Here is a 20,379-nt window from a genome sequence, read left to right on the forward strand (position 1 = left end):
GCTCCTTCATATCTGACCTGCTTGTGTCCAGAAGGAGTACCACAGCCTCTTGTGTCCAGCGCCCCTCGCCTGAGCCCTGCGCCCCTCACCGGAGCCCTGCACCCTCGCCTGAGCCCTGCACCCCTCACCTGAGCCCTGGAAATGGCTCAGTCACCCTTGATCATGTCCAGATCACTTCCCCAGGGTACAGTGACCTTCAGTGCCCACACAGGATAGTCACAAGCCTTCCTTTGTGCACAGCACCCCTCAATCCACAGTGCAATTCATCACTGACTTCCTGCAGAAAGTTCTCAAACCTAATTTGCAGGAGAGGCAGCAGAGGCCTAGGGAGGTGCAGGAGGACTCAGATGGCCCAACCCTTAAGGACCCCAGGGCCCCGACTCCAAGTTCCCTCCCCGCCCCTCCCCCTCAGCCCTCCCCACATGTGCAGCAGGCCAGGCCCCGCACACAAGGTCAGTGGGAACACTCTCGAGTTCGCAGAGCTCAGGGCCTGAGAAGCAGCGATCTGAGGAGAATGAAGGCTCTGCACAGGAGGCGCTCTCAAGCTTACCTTTCGCCGATGTGAGGGCACAATAAAAAAGGTCTCGATGTTATGCGTTTTCAGAAAACTGTTCCTCTCATGTCCGTGTCCCGGCTCCACCTCATAGTCACCGTTCAGGCACGCCAGGGTGGTCTTTGTGATGTGAACCTTCCTGTGGAAAAGGGCGTGGAGATCCCTGCTCAGAGTCAAAGCGGGGCCTCCCCCACAGGGGTGACACTCTGCAGGGTCCTGGCAGGGATGTCCCCTCCCCACAGTGGCTCTGGAAGGACCACTCAGGTTCCCTGGGGCACAAGCACAGAGGGCTGGCAGGTGGATAGGGGCATTAGGGGGACCCAGAGGGAGGGGAACATGTGCTAAGAAGGGTTGAGAGCAGAGAGAGCTGCAGGCAGAGGGAAGAAGGGGCCAGAGGAGAACTGAAGGTGAGGAGGGAAGCAAGTGTCAGGATGCAGAAGGGATGACGAGGGACGCAGAGGGCGGCGAAGTGAGGGAGAAGGAGGCCCCAAGCTGTGGTCTGTCCCCAAAATCCCCAGGGCAGGAGGACTCAGCCCTGCAGGGGGAATGGCAATGCTCTGCCTCCTCTGTCCCCCCAGCCCCACAGTGCCCAGAACCCTCTGCTGAGGCCACTTCTGGCCACACACAGCCGATCGGTGTCTGGTCCTCATTGTGCAGCACTGAACACAGCTGACGGCTCTCCTCCTCCCCAGGCCCTCCTCCTGATGCCTGCATTCCCTCTAAGAGCGTTCCTTCTCACCACCCTGCACCTCCCCTGCTCCTCTTTCTGCCTCTTGGCTCCCCTTCTCTCAGGGACTCTCCGGTCTGGGCCTTCATCACTCTCCCTCCTCCTTGTGCTCAGTGTGGAGTTCCAGAGTTTCAGTGCCCCCAAGCGCCTGTGAGCCCCTAACTGGGCTCGGTGCCCGGGAAGACCCAGTCTGACTGATGAAAAGGGGGCCCCCCAGCCCTGTGTCATGCTCCCCACTTGTGCACTCCCCAGAGTGCTCCCTGTGGCCCCAAAATATGTGAACCCCACCAGGGCCAGGGGCTCTGTCTTTGCTGCCGACACTCCCCTCCAGGAATAGCGCTGCACCCGTCAGGCACTCTGTAATCACTATGCTCCTGGCTGGTGGTCTTTCTTTGGTGGAGGGCAGGGAGAGGAGTGTCTCTGAAAGGTGTGGAGGAGAAGAGAGAAGAAGGAAGCCAAGTAGAGAGCGGCCACAGGGGATGAGGCCCCTCCTGGGGCTCTGGTAGATGGAGTCAGGGGAGCAGAGCTACAAGTCAGCCCCAACTTGAAAGAGGCCCTGGCCAGGTGAGGGGGCCTGTGGAGAGCTCCCTGACGGTGGGAAGTCCCTGTGCTTGTCTTAAACATGGAGCTGCAGAACAGGTAGGAGCCGTGGGATCTCAGCAGGCAGGGGAGGATGGAGGTGGCAGCTCCTGTCACCTCCTTGCTGGCTGACAGTCTGGACTTTGTGCCAGACAAGGGGCTGTGAGCACAACTGCCAGAGGGGGAGGTGGCAGACACAGTGAGAAGGTGTTTACAGTGACCCCCTGAGACCCTGAAAGGCAGAGAACAGGACGGGGGGAGCACTGAGGACAGGGTGTGGGAGGGAGGGGTCAGTGCCTTCCAGAGTCCCCCTGGGGGATGCTCAAAGGCAGCCTGGTTGAAGACAACAATGCCAAGGTTTTTGAGCTCACTTAGAAATGCTCTAGGCTTCCCAGGTGGCACTAGTGGTACAGAACCCACCTGCCAATGCAGGAGACATAAGAGTGGGTTTGATCCCTGGGTTGGAAATATCCCCTGGAAAAGGGCATGGCAACCCACTCCAGTATTCTTGCCTGGAGAAGCTCATGAACAGAGGAGCCTGGAGGGCTATAGGCCATGCAGTCAAAAAGAGTCAGACACAACTGAAGCAACCGAGCATACAGAAATGCTGTGGCCATTCCTGGGACAGATGCAGTGAGGCTTTGAGGAAGATTTTCCCTTCTTCTGCTGTTGGATTCTAATCTCCAGGCTCACTACTTCCTCAAGTCCCATAAGCCTCCCTTTCCTGATTTCAAAGCCACTCTCCAGAGCACGCCGAGCAGCCTCGGATGCCACCTGGCCCTCAGCCAAGCTCAGGGCCTCAACACACAGAAAGGGGACCCCTGTTTCCACACTCCCCACTGAGGCCAGGCCAGGAGGGAGGAGGAAAGACGTGGCCCAGAGGATGGCAGGCCTCCAGGGTGAGAACAGGATGCCTGGGGGCAGGCAGAGGACAGGCAGCCAGGGTCAGAGGGGCCACAGAAGAGGACACAGAGCTTTGCCCTTAAGTTCAGAGGAAGTGTGCAAAAGCAGACACACACGTGCAAGCGTCTAATGCTCAGCTCTAGCCCCTGGGAACCACAGCTGGGCCCGGCAGCAGCTGCGAGCACAGCCTGTGAACCCCTTAAGGGGAGGAAAGCAGGAGGGTGTGACTGAGAGATGAGTGTGCCTCAGAGCCCCCTTCCTGCAATCACGTCATCCCCCTCCTGCCCACCGCTCATGGAAGGAGGGGAGCACCCGCTCAGCTCTCAGATTAATGTTTTTACAGCAATACAATGCCTTGGTTCTGTGGAATGGTTTGAATAAAATGAGACCAAGGCAGGCAGCTGTAATTAGAAGGCATTAGAAGTGCACAGACCATTGAGAAACACATCCTCATTCTAGAAGAAAATCTGTTAATTTCCCTAGTGGGGCGCTAAACCACGACACTTTCCACTGTGTAAGTCTGAGAAAGAAAGTGAAATGAGAAGCAGCAGTCAGCACTCTGGACAGCTCCCAGCCAGGCAGACACGGGGCTTTCAGTCGCCACCTCCTCCGGTCAGCTTGCCTGCTCTCCGTGAAGGCCAGGAGTCTGAGTAAGCCCAGCACAAGCCCCTCCAATTGTTGATGGGGGCTAGGATGGCCAGGCTTCCCGGCCCTCCAAGCAGAATGGCCAAGTACTATCCCCTGCCCCTGCCCTCTGGGTCCCAGACTTACCCAGGCAGGCCGGCGGCCTCCATGACGTTGGCCAGGGTCACATCGTTGGACCACACATCATACTGCCACTTACGCAGGCCCAGGACCCCACAGAGGACCCTGCCGGTGTGCAGCCCCACACGCATGTTCAAGTCCACCTCAGTGGCCTCAGCCACGGACCTGCAGCAAACATAAGACACAGGGCGGAAGCTGGGACCCTGCAGTCTGCTCCCATAGTGCCATGAGCACAGGAGAGCAGGAGCGTGGATGGGACGGTGGTCTCCTGACTTAATTAGCCTGACCCCTGAGCTGTGGCCTCTGGTGGGCAGGGGTCCCTCCAGGCTGGTTCCTCAAAACTCCAGGGCCACTGCTCAGCTCACAAGGCACCGCACCTCCCCTCCCCGCTCCTTACCCAGGGCAGCCACAGAAGGGAAACAAGCCCAAGGTCCCAGTCCCAGGACCCTGATCCTGCTCTCTGTACCACCAACCTGATCAGGGGTGCTCATGCCTGCTGCCTACCCATGGGGCCAGCGTAAGAGCCATGGGGAACATCTGATGGGGTTCTAGGAGCCCCAGGAATGGTCAAGGTTTGAACCCAAGTTTCTGACTGAGAAGGCAGGCTAATCCTGGGGGGAGGCTCAGGACTCTGCAAACCCGCCCGAACAACAGGAAGATTTTGTGGGACGTAAATTGTGCCACAGTCAACTCACAGGAGAAAACAAGACGAAACGGGTGGATGCTGAAATCAGACTGCAGGGCCAGTATGCACTCCACCTGCCCAGCCGCTCATGTTCCTGGGCTCTAGCTTCCAGCAGAGGGTGGCCTGAAGCCCTGAGGCCCCCAGGAGAGACCACCCTTGGAAGTGAGGGCAGTGTCAGTGGAGGCGTTTGGGTGACGAAATGGGAGGTGGTTTTTAAAGCTCCTGGAAAGACTCAAGGCAACCTGTAGGCGGGCAGAGCTCAGAAATCCCCTCTGGGGCCATGAAGATGCCTGCAGGGTCTCTCCAGGCCCACAACGCCTGGAGTGAGATGCGGGAAGCACATGAGGGGCTGTGATCACAAGTCAGAGCACAGCAGACGTAGCACCACCACAGGGAGACCCTCTGATGCCATGTTTCTTTTCTTTTTTTTTTTTTCCACTTTTCCCCAAAAGGCAGAACAGTCTTAGAGCATATTGTTGAGGAAGCAGTATCAGGCCTGCTTGGTGTGCTCCAAGTGACAGAATTACAAGGAAGCGTGAGGGTGGGCAGGGGGTCAGTCACGGCGCCCCGGCCCCTCCACCCTGGGTGGGTGCAAAGGTGGCCCTGCACAGCAGGTGTGTTAGAAGTTCCAGAGCAAGAAGGGAGGGAGGCTGAGCCAAACTGGGGGACACAGCAGTCCCGTGATGAGGACAGTTCCGTTCCCCTCACCCACCCACAGCTCCTGAGAACCGCCCGCTCACTGTTCTCCAAAGAAAAACCCTAAAGGACTAAAAAAAATTAAAGAATGAGGAGCTTTGAGTGATGTTGGAATAAAGAGACTGGGAATATTCATCTGGAAAAAATGAATGTGATCAGGACACAGCTTAAGTCCACAATATCACAAGGAGAGTGAAAAACAAAGAAGGTCCCAAAGCTTTGGCTCACCAGGCCTCTGACAGCAAAAAGAGCCAGTTCTGTGCAGAAAGGAAGACAGAGCTGGCCACCCACAGGAATGCCAGATGGAAATGGCTAAAAACCCCCAAAGACTCTGAAACCCATCATCTCTTCATAGCAGGTTATTGGTAAATGATGCCCCTACTAACGATTCACAATTTATTGATCATCAGAACAGGAGTAGCAGTGTTAAAGAAGGGAACACTTATCCACCCAGGGGGTCCCACCGGCCGAGCCCTCAGAGCTCCGCCTCCCCAGCCCAGCTCTTGCACACTCGGTTGCTTCAATGGCAGTGTCCTGTCTTCAGACCAAGGACTAGAGGCTGCAACCAGGAAGGGACAGGATGAGGGGCCGTGGTCGAGGCGCAGGAGAGGGAGAACAGAGCGTGGGGAGGAGCACGGGCCAGAGGAGGTGGTTTAAGAGAAATGCAGGCCTCTGGGGAAACCCCATCTGACCTGGCGACTGACCACACTGACCTCTGCCCTCTCCTGGCCTCGGTCTCACTGTGTGCAATCCAGCGTGGGGCTGAATGAGCCCTCACAGGCTCTGATAGCATTCAAACTCAACCCTAGTGCCCCTTAGCACCCACATCCTGCTGCTCCTATTACATGGGCTGTGGAGATACTAACAGAGGCTCCATAGGGCACTCCAACAAGAGGGGACGCTGATGGCAAACCTGCTCGGCCCTGAGCTGCCGCCACTCTGCTCCAGAGAAGCCAGGATTTGTCAGCATTACTGACAAAGTCCCATTTGTCAGTAATAACACAGGAAGAACGAGGCTCGCTGGACCCAGCCCACCTGCCAGGTCAGCGTCTCCCTCACCTGCCCTCGCCCTAACTTCCACTTACACACTGCTCATTTACCCACTGCCTGGCCACAGGGGCCCCCACTGGCCACAGCCCCTTGCCCAAGCAGCCTCCACTCAAACCTTCCCCCCAGTCTGGCCTCTAACCAGGAGCAGCTCTGCCCATAACTGGTCACTTCATCCACCAAGGGCCTGTCCCCCAAAACCATGGCAGCCAGGGGCTCCAAAGGTGAGCTAAGACACCGCCTTCCTGGCTGGCCCTCCAGCCTAGCTCACCATCCTCTGCATTCAGGAGGCCAGACCACAGAATCAGATACATCTATGCAGGGTCCAGGGCAGACTGGTGTTCAGCTCTGAGAATCTCAGAAGTATGCATGTCACCAACTTATAATAAAGGTTTTTCGAAAGTCTGGCTATCCACATATCTTTAATACCTAATTAGCTGAATGTATTTTGAATGTGTATTTTTTTTCAGTTTTAACATTTTTTCATTCATTTGCCAATCTCCAATTAAAGGTATTGAAATAAGAAAACCAAAATTTAAAAAAATGTTTTTTAATTCACAAAAAGAAATCAATTTGGGAAATGTAAATAAGTAAACTTGCAAAAGGTGTTTTTGTGCATTTTAGGCATTTCTACTGTTGCAGCAATCGAAGAAGGGCAGGGGGACTTCTAGGACCCACGTCCACCTCCCTCAAGCAGGTCTTCAGGGGTCCCTGGTATGTAGGACCCTCGCCAGCTTCCAACCAACCAGGCAGCCCAGGACACTCTACCAATTCACTCCATCTGTCATCCCATGCAGTTAACTGAACAATCACTTAAGATAAATCTTTCCTCAAGAACTGTCTCACTCTAGATCACCAACAAGGACCTACTGTGTAACACAGGGAACCGTACTCAATACCTTGTAATAATCTATAAGGGAAAAGAACCTGAAAAAGAATATACACATATGTATAACTGAATCACTTCACTGTACATCTGAACTAACACAATATTGTGAATAACTATACTGTAATTTTTTAATTGTATAAAAACTATATTGTAATTTTTTAATTGTATAAAAAAAATTTTTTAAGAAAAACCATTAAAAAAAAATGTCTCACTGAGGAACATTTACCAAGAACTGAGAAAATTGAGGAGGGGGAGAATGGGGCCTCCAGAACCATCAGAAATGATTTTTGCCACTGGAGCATCTCTTCTCATTCGACCTCCACTCCAGCTGGGTACATCGGGTCTACCCATGATCTAAGCAGAGGCAAGCTGGCCCTTACCAGCTCAAAGATGGGTCAGGGAAAGAAGAGTACATGCCATTTACTTCTACTTATTATAGTGAACTAAAAATACCCAGACTGCAAGCAAAGCCATGTCTGGATTAAGAATTTAGCAAAATGGTACTTGTATGTTTGGAGGTCTGACTTGTGATTGGCTAACTCCTGCGATGGTCGAAGTACTCCCTGTGGAGTGGACAAGCCCCTTTCCTGTAAATGCACAGAATCAGGATGCTCCAGAGCCCCAGGGACAGAAGCCACCCAGCTGGCTCACCCTTGAGCCACTCCCTTTTGGGAAGGGGAGACTTGATGAATTGACGTCTGCAGTGCCCGGGGATCCAGCATCTTCCCTGCCTGCCCATTTAACCTAGGATCCCATTTAATTCTCACAACAGCTCATTTCACAGCAGAGAAAATCAGGGATGTGAGGAAACTGAAGCACCACCTTAAGGATGGGACAGGGAGCCCATCTGCTTCCTTGGGCAGGAAGCCCCCAACCCACTCAGAACACCTGAATCTGGGGACTGATGGCTTGAACCCTAGGAAGTATTCATGTACCAGACCTGGCTGCAGAGAAGCAGTTCCTCAGGACTGACCTAATAATATTCAAGGCCTGATGAAGGAAAGCTGGTGCTGGGGTGCAGGAAAGAGTGGCGGCACAGATCTCACATGGGCAGCACACCCTCTGGTGGGGGGCAGGGCGGGGGGGCAGGCTCAGGCCTGGGTACCCTGGGGAGGGGTCACAGGACTTAGGGTCAAGGACATAGGTCCAAGCAGCATGATGACACCACCAGGAGTCCGAGAGAGAGAGAGAGAGAGAGAGAGAGAGAGAGAGAGAGAGAGAGAGAGAGAAAAGGAGTCCTGGAGAAATCTCCCTGGAACCTTCAAGGTCTAGCCCCTGACCATCAGGCCGCAGAGCCCAGATGTAGAGGCCGAGTGGGTTCCACTGCCCTGCATTTCTGCCAGTCCAGCCTCACTCAGAGCCCTAGATGTCATGAAGCTGACACTCTCATTTTACAGATGGGGAAACTGATGGCCAGGGTCACAGCTCTGCAGGGGCAAGCCCAAGCCAGTCATCACACTCACTGGGCACGTAAGGCACTTCCCACTCTATCTCCATTCCTCCCATGGGCAGGTGCCATCTGGCCAAAACCAACAATATATATATAAATATAAATAACTTTAAATTATAATTAAAAATCACACCAACAAACTTAATCTGTGGTGTTTCTTTTAAGAGTGTATTGCATACCTTAATTAGGTCCACAAGTCTAAGAGAAGGATCTGATTTGGGTACTGAGGGCAGACAGGGTCCAGGTGCCCCAGAGCAGGAGCCCAGGGGCCCTCGGGGCAACAGCCTTAGGCACTGCCACTCTCCTGGGAGGGTAAGAGTCCTCTGTGCTCATGTGCTCAGTCACGTCCAATTCTTTGTGAACCCATGGACTGCAGCCCATTAGGCTCCTCTGTCCCTGGAAGCCCTGGGACTCCACATTCAAGTCGGTACTTTTTGCTTTGTCTTTTACACGGAACAGGAAAAATCTTTTCATCTGTTTTCCCCACAGAAATGAACTTTATACCAAGTGGAAAACAATATCGTTCCCCACTTGCTGTCCAAGGAGACCTGCGACCCCTCCATTCTCGCCCAAGTCAGAGCTAGTCAGGCTGCTCACCTGCCCTGGCAGAGATTTATTCCTCGGTTTTTATGAATTTCTTACTACACTCCTCTCTATCCTGTGATATCAAATGCTTGATCCACACAAGTTGGTCCTGTGCTCAGAAGGGTCAGAATGGACCGCCCTGTTTCGAGATGATTCTGGTGGATGCACCGCCAGCAGAGCATCAGCCTGAAAAGGGAGCTAACAGCAGCGGTCCAACATACCACAGTAGGACAAGAGCATTCCTGATCCTGAGCATCCGTATCAGCATGCACAGGGTCTGTAGGAGATGCTTTAGGAATCTCATAACCATGCAAACCATCCCTCCTGCTCTTGGACTTCCTCTGTCCACTCAGAGGTCCCCAGGCCTGCAGCAGATCATTCTGTGGCCTCGGCCAGGGACATCTCAGCACTGCAGGCTCTGCTGCTTCCTGGTCACTCACAGCGCTGTGCCCACCACCCAGGGGCACCTCCCCAAAGAACACAATGGTCAACAACCAGCCTCTCCCCCAGTTCAGCTTCTTTTTCCAGAGCAGGGGCTACATACTGAAATCACTTGGGGTGGGGGGTACTTATCCACTCTAGACCACAGCCCAGATCAGCTGCCATGGGCTCGCTGGGCAGAGCAGCCCTTGGGGGTTCAATTCGCCCAGGCAATGCTAACACGCAGGTCCTGTCTCCTGAGAAGTGGGCTACCAGACCAAGCATGCAGTCTGAGCGTGCTGAGCACCCTGTTTTTACACACAGTGTGTGGACCCTGCAATCTGCCGCACAGGGATGGTGCAGTAAGCCTGCTGTTCACCCATGTCTCATTCCACTCTTGTGCTATTAAGCCTCTCTTCTCCCGAGTGTGAGACCACACCAGGCCCTGGTAACCCCACACACTGAGCTGAAGCCATCTCTCCACGCTGCTGAGAAGCTGAAATGTGGATCTATGCGCCATCCACCATCTCACCCTCCCAGCTCCACACCATCCTTAACCCGACAGAAGGCCCCCTACTGCCTCATCCCAGGCCCTGACGAGGACTGTGAGGAGACAGAGTGGCTAGGAAACCAGCAGGCAAGCCTCCCAGTGTTCCAGAAAGACCAGCTCCATCTAAGCCTCTCTCCACAGGGGACACCTGACGCCTGGATATCTGGCCTCATGGGCGAGCACACGTGATTCCTTTTCAACTGGGATTCAGCCAGATTTGAGCCAAACCTTTCCCACAACCAGGGCTTCCCTGGTCGCTCAGACAGTAAAGAATTTGCCTGCAATGCAGGAGATTTGGGTTCAATCCCTGGGTGGGGAAGATGCCCTGGAGAAGGGCATGGGTACCCACTCTAGCATTCTCGCCTAGAGAATTCCATGGACAGAGAAGCCTGGTGGGCTACAGTCCATAGGGTCACAAAGAGTCAGACACGACTGAGGAACTAACACTTTCCCACTATCAACTCCCTGAGCATCTCATCTAGCTAAGCTAGAAAGGTTCTTTCTTTTGACCAGACTAACGCACAGTTCCTTGGAAGAAAAACTATGACAAACCAAGACATTTTACTAAAAAGCAGAGACATCATTTTGCCAACAAAGGGCCATATTGTCAAAGCTATAGTTTTTCCAGTAGTCATATAGAGATGTGAGAGTTGAACCATAAAGAAGGCTGAATGCCAAAGAATTGAGGATTTTGAACTATGGTTTTGGAGAAGACTCTTGAGAGTCCCTTGGACTGCAAGGAGATCAAACCAGTCAATCCTAAAGGAAATCAACCCTGAATATTCACTGGATGGACTGATGCTGAAGCTGAAGCTCCAATACTTTGGCCACCTGATGGGAAGAGCCAACTCATTGGAAAAGATCCTGATGCTGGGAAAGATTGAGAGCAGGAGAAGAAGGGGACGACAGAGGATGAGATGGTTGGACAGCACTGACTCAATGGACATGAGTTTGAGTGAACTCAGGAAGATAGTGAAGGACAGGGAAGCCTGGCATGCTGCAGTCCATGGGGTCATAACGAGTTGGACATGACTGAGTGAAAACAACAGCAACAACACACAGCTGACAATACCCGGGATCACCACGAACAAAAAAAACAAACACAGCCCCAACAAAATGCACCACAGGGACTCCCAGAGGCAGGGCTCTGCAGTGCAGGCAGGGCGCCTTCACCCAGCACCTCGCCAAGAGGCACTGGTTCTCTGCAGCCACGACACAGGTGACCCACCTTGGACACCTGGCCAGGACAAGGCAGGCTGCACGTGGGGCAGGGTACCCACAGGGCACTCACGTGATGGTGTCGATCATGTCCAGGCCCATCTCCACACAGCAGTGGGCGTGGTCAGTCTTGGGCTGAGTGAGGCCAGACACGCAGTAGTAGCAATCTCCCAGGATCTTGATGCGGCGGCAGTGGTTCTCCTTCAGACGAGAGGGCAAAGGACAAGTTAGCCATATACCTGGGGCCACCAGAGCACCTGCTCTTCTGCCACCAGAGGCTGAGCTGGAGGCACAACCTAGAACAAGGTCCAGGCAACCCCCCCACAGTCAGGGTACCTCCAGAGCGCAGGCATTCCCCATGGCTGGGATTAGGGTTGCTTTGGGGCACCCCACATTGCCCCACACCCCTCCACCATTCCTGCCCTTCAGTTCCCCAGGGCCAAACCCACAGACCCTTCAAGGTCGGGAGGCTACCCCACACCCAGGAGCCAGCTCCTCTCCCCAGGGAAGGGTCCTCTCTTGCAAGAGGGGCTGGGACAGTCTGACCACCAACTCAAATCATCATGTGATGGCTCTTCTGGAACATGCCAGACCCCTCCCCACCCCAGGAAGGGCCAGGCCACACGCCTCTGAGCGCCCCATAGCTTAACCCAGAGTCGAGGTCCACAGACCACGTAAGCAGCTCTCCCCAAAGGATCACCAGCCGGGGTCTGCACCCCGACCTCACCACTCACAGGGAACGCCTCAGAAAGGCATCCTATGCCACACAAGGTCTCCTCTGACATTTACACAACAGGAAGAACGCTGGCTCCACCTCACCCTCAAGTTGAGGACAGAGACACAGGAGACGTCTGCTACCATCCGTCCTGCGCTAACCCATCGGGGCCGGCTATGATGACGATGGCGACTGTCAGCTTTATACAAGGAGAGCCTTAAAACAGCATTTCTGGGACATTTTGTTTTCAACACCCCTTCATATCCCGTAAATAACTGAGGACCTCAACAAGTTTTCGTGTAAGTAGGTTAGTGCTATGGATATTACCACATAAGAAGCTACGACTGAGAAGCATTTTTTAAAATGTATTAATGCATCTAAAGTAATACACGACCCTCTTCCCTTCCTCCTCCCTCCATGGAACATGTTCACCAGGATCCCAAAGTGGAAAGAGTTGGAAGAAAAAAGGAAGTGAAACTCAGATTTGTGCTGCTTCAGATGATACAAAGGATTCTGAAGACAGCATCGTCCGTGGGGAGGGTAAAACTGTTGATTCAAGCCAGAGTTTTGGATTATTTATGGGTTTTATTTATGTCTTTTTTCCACTAACCTTGAAGAACTTTAATAAAGGAAACAAAAACCATTAAAAATAAATAAAGTAACAGTAGCCAATCCATTATGTATTAACAAGAGTATGTAACACATTTTACGAAAAATTACACTTTCCAAAACAATCACTGTGAGAAGCAGGGCTTTGTTCTCCCTTTCGCCAGTCTCGGTATCTGTCTCCACAGAAGACAGCTGTTTTCTGTGCTCCGTGTTCTGATTCTATTCTGTTCTATCTGTTCCAGCTGATTCTGTGCCCCACCATTCACTCCATGGTCTCTCCTGGAGGACGTCTGTGAAGGAGACGGGCCTCACACCACCTGTCCTTGGATGAGACGCATCTCACAGCCCCAGGCGGCCTGGAAGCCCAGAGCTACACTGACCCCACTCTGAGAACACACTCTGTAAGTTATATTTAGTTCTGCTCTTCATTTTCTTACAAACGAGTTGCCTCCTGCAGGTTTTCTTGAATGCTATGAGTTCTCAGTGCCCTGGGGTGAGAATTCTCAGCCTTCCCCACCCATGCACTGCCGCAGGACACTCTCCACCAGGCAGAGGGGTGGGAGACAGGCCAGGGCCAGCATCCCGATGCTCTCCGGAGCGGTGATCCAGGCATCAGAAGAGGGGGCGTCTCTGTGCAGATGACTCAGTGCCCCGCTCCTCCCATGGGGACACTGGGTCAAAGAGGAGAAGGATAGCGGATGCTCCCCCTGTTGGCAGGGCTCTGGGAAAGCCCAGTGACTGGGTCTGCCTCAGCCCGAGCCCTGAAGGCACCTGCTGTGATCAGGGAGCTGGCTTCAGGGAGGTCCAGATCTGGCCACTCAGCCTTCAAGTGACCAGGGGCAGTCATTCATCCGTCAGACACCTGCCTCCTCGTCTGCAGAAGGGATTTCCCAGTGTCCCACGGACAGACTATGCTGCGGCTGACAGAGTCGGGGAGCCCAGGGCCAGCCAGGTGCAGATATCCACATCATGGAGCCAAGGGCCAGGCTTCTGGCAGGCAGCCTTCTCCAAGCCAGCAGGCAACACTGGGCTCTCTTCCGGAATCTCTAGCATGTCCGCCCCCACCTGTCCCTTCACTGCCAGGACACGTGGTGTAGATCACTGAGGGACAGCTCCCTCCCCCACCCCTCCCCACCTTCACACTCAGGCTACCTTCCCTGGACCCAAGGGCCCAGGGTAAGACGAGGGTCCACTGCCAGTTTCCACCATTCCCTGGGCCCAGAGACCCTCGGTGGAAAGCTCATGAACCCCCAACTCGTCCAGCTTTCTTCCCAGCTGTCCATCTGGGGAGCTAGACCCCTCCCTCTGAGGAGCCCACAGAAGTGACAGAAGCTACTCCACTGAGGCACTGCTCCTGCCGAAGATTCCTCAAGGTCACCAAGCCCCGATTCTGACAGGTGTCCCTATCCATCAGCATCCCCCTGGGGCATGAGTGTGGCTGACCGTGGACATCCCTGCATCCCCCAGCTCATGTTCCTGGCCACCTCCAGGCCCCATGATCCCAGCCTCCGGTTTATCTCTGTGTGTCCCCGACAGGACTGGCCCTAGACTGGAAGGTGTGGGCAGGTGTGTGTGTGTGTGTAAGTGAATGGACCATAAATTCAATAGGCTGGTCAGAAGTGGCAGCTGTACCATCAGATTCAAAGGAAAATCAGAGGCCATGGGTGGGGCTGCCCCAAACGGCCACCACGTGAGCCTGACTGTCCCCTGTGACACAGATGCTCAGAGTGGCCGCCACGGAAAGGGGAGTCTCTGTGGGGCTGGGGAGGCTCTCTGATGGCCGGACCCTCAGGACAGGAGGCGTTGGAATAACGAGGTGTAAACGAAGATGAAGGCAAGTGGTGCCCCAGCAAGCCTCAGAAGTGACCCTCCCTGCCCAGCGTGGGGGCTCTCCAAGGGAGGACAAGAGCATCTAGCAGGTAACATCCAGGCCACAGGCTCACAGGTACACCGTGTTCTGGGGAGAGCTTCCTAGAGAAGAGCCATCCTCAGCTGGACCCGTTGACACAGTCAGGACTGGGTGGATAATTACAGCCAGTCAGTGACACACGTGTTCTTGGCGACCATCCTGAGGTGGTCCCTTCCAGGCCGGCTCCACCGCAGGGCAGACAACACAGCCCAGAACAGACTAGGGAAGTGAAATGCTAACACATCGCCTTGTTTTGTTTTTTTTTTTATCTCAACTCTACCGGCTTTGGTTAACAAGCTTAAGAGACCAAAAAAGGATTTTTCCGTTGCTTTGGGTGTTTTAGATTACAACACCTTCCCTGTAACTAATGAAACCGGCTCCTGGAGTTCCCCAGCAGAAGCGTGACAGCTGAACAGCTGTTTCCCAGCCAAAGCAAGAAAGAAAATGGAGGGGGAGGGCTGGAGGAGCTGGCTCAGAAGGGACAGGAATGATGGGGACACGACAGACAGAGCCCCCTCAGAGCAGCAGAGGAGCTGCAGGAGGATCCAGGGAGGAGGCTCTCACGCTTTGGTTTCCAGATGTGTTGTGCAGGCTTGCAGGTCAACTCTGGACCCGGCTGGCTCTGCCAGAGAGGATGGCAGAGATCCTCAAGCTCAAAGGCTCTGTGAGCCTGCCCCACTGGCCCCAGGCCTGGAAAGAAGCAGAAAATTCAGTGGGATCAGGAAGACCCATTGCAATTTCAGAACCCAAAGATGTCCAAACCTCTCTGGGGCTGAGGCTGACTCTGAAACGGGAGTTCAGAGAGGCCAGAGGCCATCAGGTGGACCCCATGCTGCACCTGGATTCTGGGAAGGCAAGGAAGCTCCCAGGACCTGGTGGCACCCACCCTGGGGAAATGGAGGTGCAGACTGAGAGCTGGAAACGACCCAGTGACTGCGCCTGATCCCCAGGTGACTGCATCCAAAACCCAGCTGGCCGAGTCATACTAACTTTGCATAGTATCTGGCCATCAGCGGGAAACAACGGGTCCCAGAGAGGCTGGCTCAGTCAGTCAGTCGATAAGTTGTGCCCAGCTCTTTGTGTTCCCGTGGACTGTAGCCTCCCAAACACCTCTGTCCATGGGATTTCCGAGGCAAGAGTACTGGGAAATGACAACCTGACCCAGGGACTGAACCTGCTGTCTCCTGCCTGTATCTCCTACAGTGGCAGGCATATCCTTTATCACTTGAGCCACATGGGAAGCCCCACTGAGGCATACTCTTCAATAATAAACAGTCACATGTACATGTGTGCTCCTGGTCTCCAAAAGAACAGTGGAGGGGCAACCCCAAACACAGCACAGATGCCTAAATGCATGGGGTGGGAGAGATGGTGGGGCAGGGCAGTATGTTGGCCCTGCAGATACTTGGCAGTAAGTATCCAAGTATCTTGTCTCGGAGTCTCCATTGTGGGATGGAGCCATGCCAATATTTTATGTACTTAAAAAGAAAAATTAATTTAAAACAGTGATGCCTAAAAATCAAAACCAAAATAAATTAAACCTAACTGTAACCTCACTGGTAATGTGATCACACAGCAGAGAACTATTCCAGGTGAGAAAATACATATTTGACTATATACCAGTGCTGTGTGCTATGCTTAGTCACTCAGTCATGCCCAACTCTTTGTGACCCAATGGACTGTACCCACGATGAGATTCTCCAGGCAAGAATACTGGAGTGGGTTGCCATGCCCTCCTCTAAGGGATCTTCCCAACCCAGGGATGGAACTCAGGTTTCCCACATGGCAGGTGGATTCTGTATCCTCTGAGCCAGCAGGATATACAGCTTCTCTGGTAGTTCAGTGGTGAAGTATCCGCCTGCAATGCAGGAGACACAAGTTCAATCCCTGGGTCAGGAGTAGGGCATTGCAACTCACTCCAGTATTCTTGTCTGGAGATTCCCATGGACAGAGGATCCTGGCAGGCTACAGTCCATAGGGTCGGAAAGAGTTAAACACAATTGAAGTGACTGAGTATGCAGGCCCACACACACTAGTGGGATATAATCCAAGGACAAGATAACCTCAGAAACCACTAAAGAAATCTTAGACTGTATTCAATGGTCTTACTGTGGGTCATAACATTGTTGATGCTATTTTGAATCAACTGTACATAAAAGAATGAAACAAAAAATTATAATACTGTCAGAGTTTCCAACATCAAAGGAAAAGAGACACAAATGTAAAAATCAAAGGACTGAGTGAACTGGAAATATCCATATGAACTCAGAATTTGTTTCCATTTTTCTAAAAAACATCTTCCACCTCTGTCCTTTGGAAAGTCACAGGCCCAGAGATAACCCGGATTACAGGCTGGAAAACCCATTTCCTGCTGAGAGAAACTAGAGCTTCTGAAAAATGCCACATCTATGTGTGAGGCAGGAACATGCTGGGAGGGTGTGGGCCAAGTCACCAGGAAGCAGGAGGTAACCTCAGGCTCACCCCCTTGGAGGATCCAGTCGTGAAACTTGATAAAGAAATGAAAAGAATCAAGCGTTCACTGAGGAAAACCAAACAGCTCATGAGTAAATGTGCTTCATTTTTAAAGAATCATGAGCTAATAAATGCAGAAGAAACAACAGGATCAGAAAACTGACCCTGAGAGTGTAAACCCAAGTGAATACAGATCAGCCAAGCTTTTGAGGCACCTGCTGTGACGCTCGGGCACATCGTCTTGGGAAGCCCATAACAACACAGGAACCTCAGATCCACACGTCCTGGTGAGAAGGGGCCAGCACAGGGGCCAGCACAGGGGAGAAGCACAGTGATCAGGGCAGTGTCGTGAACACGGGTGAGAGCTCAGGACCTAGGGCAGGCACAGAAGGTCAGGCCGTTCAGGTGCCTGGACAGGTCGGGAGAAGTACAGAGCACACCCACCCCTGGGGCTGAGCGGCCAGCAAGGGCAGGAGCATCAGCAAGGAAAAACCAAAACCAAGGCACACTTGGCGCACCCACTGAATGCGATGTGGGTGTCCATCTGGTCTTTTGGTTTTTGTATGCTATGAAGGTCTGATATCTCAGGGACCTTGCTGGTAGGAAAGGATGCCTCCCGCTTACCAGGGCTGGCTAATTCCTGGAGACAGTAGACAGCTTGTTCCTGTCCCACTGGCGGATCAGAGCCCACACCTTTTCTGCGGACTCTCATACTCCAGCCACTGTCCCCGCCCTAAACACCAGGGTGGGGACCAGGGGGCAGGAGACACCGACATCCCAGAGCCCTCACCATCCACACTGTCCAGCCCTATGTCTGCTCATCGCCATGGAAACACCTATAAAGCCCCGTCCCCCTCTCCCAGCCTCTCTGCCTCCTGGGCACCCAGTGGTCCCTCCTCTGGGGGACTGTGATTGATAGAGCATCCTTCTCTGGCCTTAGCCCCCCTGCCATCACTGTCACCTCTGAAAAATGGAGTATTTTCTGCCATATCAGTAAACAAGGATGTCACAGCCATCAGAGATTGCAGCCCTCAGAGTGAGCCCGTGAGCCCTGAGGGAACTCAGGAAGGAAAAGAATACCTGCCATCTAGCAGCCCATCAGACTGAAGCCACTCACTACCACTGAGCCCAGAGGAAACTCAGGAAATGAAAAACACAGGATATGGCCCCAGATAGCTGAGGGCATATCAAAGGAATGATTTCACTGAGCTCAGACCTGCGTCTTCCCATACACAGAAAAGCACTAAATTCCTTAACTTGGGTTATCTGTTTTTCTTTAATTGAAAATAATTTTTGATGATCAGACTATCTGCCCTTTGTTGCAAAACTTCTATATAACCTGGCTCTCTCCTTGCCTCCTTGGAGCAGTTCTCTCAGGGTCACTTGAGATACTGTCTCCAAGGCTTGAAGTCCCCAAAATTCCCACCAAATTAAAAGTAACTCTCAGCTTCTAGGTTGTGAATATTTTTTAAGTCGACACCTCCATAAATTAAAATTCACAGGCACAACTCAGACATACATCCATCTCATGTGAATCCTGACTGAAACGAATGAGCTCTGAAGAAGAGACGCATTTGAGACAAGCAGGGTGACCAAGCCCAGATCAGGACTCAATTACCTGTAACTGTGGGCAGCTGTCATAGAGGTGTCAAACTGGCACTGGCCACAATGTGCTGAACAGAAGAGCCACTCTCCAAGGCTGCAAGGATGCAGCATGCTGATGGGTAGGATCTGGGGGGAGGCTGCAGACCCACAAGACTAGCTGGACGTTAGTTTCTGTCGAAGAGGATTGTGAGTGCTTGGGGGCGGTTGTTATGTTACTATCTCTAACTTTGTGCACGTGTGAATTTCCTAAAAGCTTCAAGGACAGGGTTTACATCTGACTTGTTCCTGCTGCAGCCCCATTACCCAGGACAATTCAGGCACACAGTAGAGACCTGGCAGCTGCTTTCTGAACCCAGCTAAGGACACGTGCTTTCTCGGTGACACGCAGAGGCCCCACACCCCCTTCTGCACTGCACTCCAGGCCCCGTCCAGGCCGCCCTGCCTCTCCATTCACTGCTCCTCCACACCGAAGCCTCAGGTCAGCCTTGCTGCCCACATCTCGCTCCTCCCTCTGCCTGGAGCACACCTCCCCACAGAGGGACCTGAGCCACTGCAGCTGCTGAACACAAAGTTTCCTCCAGCAAACAGGGTAGGTGAGTTTCTACAGGTGGCCTGATACAAACGACAGACTCATCAGAGTTCCAAACATCTACTGGTTTTTCAACAAACAATATTTATTCCCTGATAATCAAGGGATAATTAAAGAAATCCAGGTTCATTATCCAGGATGCAGAAAGTTCAGAAAATTAAATATTATATCTCACAGCTTAGCAACAACCATGGTTACTCTGGGATATTTCATTCCAGACTTTCTTTTTCTCTCTGGCACTCATGTAAATGTGTGTACAGTATGTGCACACACTGTGAAAACTGGGATTCTACTCTACATGCAACTTTACATTCTACTTTGATCACTTAAAATCGTACCCTTGAGTCCATTTTCCAAGCTGAGCTCAGGTGATGGTCCCATGGCCGCCCCCTCTAGGCTGTGCTCACGATATCTCTTTATATCCTGACCATATCCCATTCAGCAAAATCCCGGTTTCACAAAACTGGCTCAAGGTCTCCCTGCCTGGGTTGAAATTTCCCTGGCCAAGGTTCTCTGACTCCGTTCTGGGGCTCCAGTCCGCCCCTCACCCCCACCAACAGCAGGTGCACAGGCAGCTTTGCTGAAGGCACACTGTCGAGCAGAGTCACCACTGGACTCTGAGCACGTGTCAGGCCTGGACGTGGCCAGCTCCATGCGGCCATGGGACCAGCTGTCAGAACAGGAAGGTATGACCCAAGGACAGTTTCCTGAGGAGGAGGAAGAAAGATAGAGATAGGAAGGATGGACACGAATATACAGCCAAGCAGCTTAGAACTGGGTGGGGAGCTCCACTCTCCGACAGGCTTCCATGGGTCCCTTTCAGAATCATCCAGAGTAACACAAGCAACTGGGAAATAATGCCCTCACTAACACAAGTCATCACAGTCATCCATCAGGCACTGGGCCCCTTACACTCCTGTCCAAGTGCTGCTCCGTGTCGGGTCCTCATGGTCTGGAAAGGCTCTCAAAGCATCTGAGTTCAGGGACAACAAGGACTGGCCAAGCCCAAGGGCTGATGTCCCCAGGGAGAGCCCCCTGGCAGACCCCGCATACCCCAGCAATGCTTGGACCTAAAGAGGGGAAGCCTCTGCACTCGTCCGAGCTCTCTAACCACCCATGATGTGTGTGGGTCAGCTGCCTGGCCCTGGGCACTGGCCTGAATCCAATGCATCCCCTTCTCATGCCTGGCAATGGCCACGCCGGGGTCGAGAACAAGCTCTTGCTGGAAACAGTCCCTGAAGGATTCCTGGTGTTATGACCAGAGCTGAAGACCATGCTCTCACCTGCCCGTCACCTGAGGACCAGTCCGCCTGGCCCAGCCGACAAGAGGCCAACATGGACCCAGGCTCATCTCCGTGGCTGGCACACCAGGAACCTTCCCCACTACCCCACGCCTCCTGGAAGTTGCCAGAG

At 53.0% G+C, this 20,379-nt stretch overlaps 1 protein-coding gene across 1 annotated transcript in view; it reads right to left on the reverse strand.

Moving 5' to 3' along the window:
• Window positions 1-20,379, reverse strand: part of ADCY1 (adenylate cyclase 1) — a 106,450-nt gene that overhangs the window by 50,503 nt on the left and 35,568 nt on the right. The window contains exons 5-7 of the mRNA XM_069586836.1: window positions 11,141-11,268; window positions 3,534-3,692; window positions 551-692 (exon numbers count right to left, since the gene is read on the reverse strand). Of these exons, the coding sequence (XP_069442937.1) occupies window positions 551-692; window positions 3,534-3,692; window positions 11,141-11,268 (429 nt within the window). The remainder of the gene's footprint in view (window positions 1-550; window positions 693-3,533; window positions 3,693-11,140; window positions 11,269-20,379) is intronic.

Source organism: Ovis canadensis, chromosome 4 (assembly GCF_042477335.2).
Source record: "Ovis canadensis isolate MfBH-ARS-UI-01 breed Bighorn chromosome 4, ARS-UI_OviCan_v2, whole genome shotgun sequence".
In the NCBI taxonomy this organism is placed as follows: domain Eukaryota; kingdom Metazoa; phylum Chordata; class Mammalia; order Artiodactyla; family Bovidae; genus Ovis; species Ovis canadensis.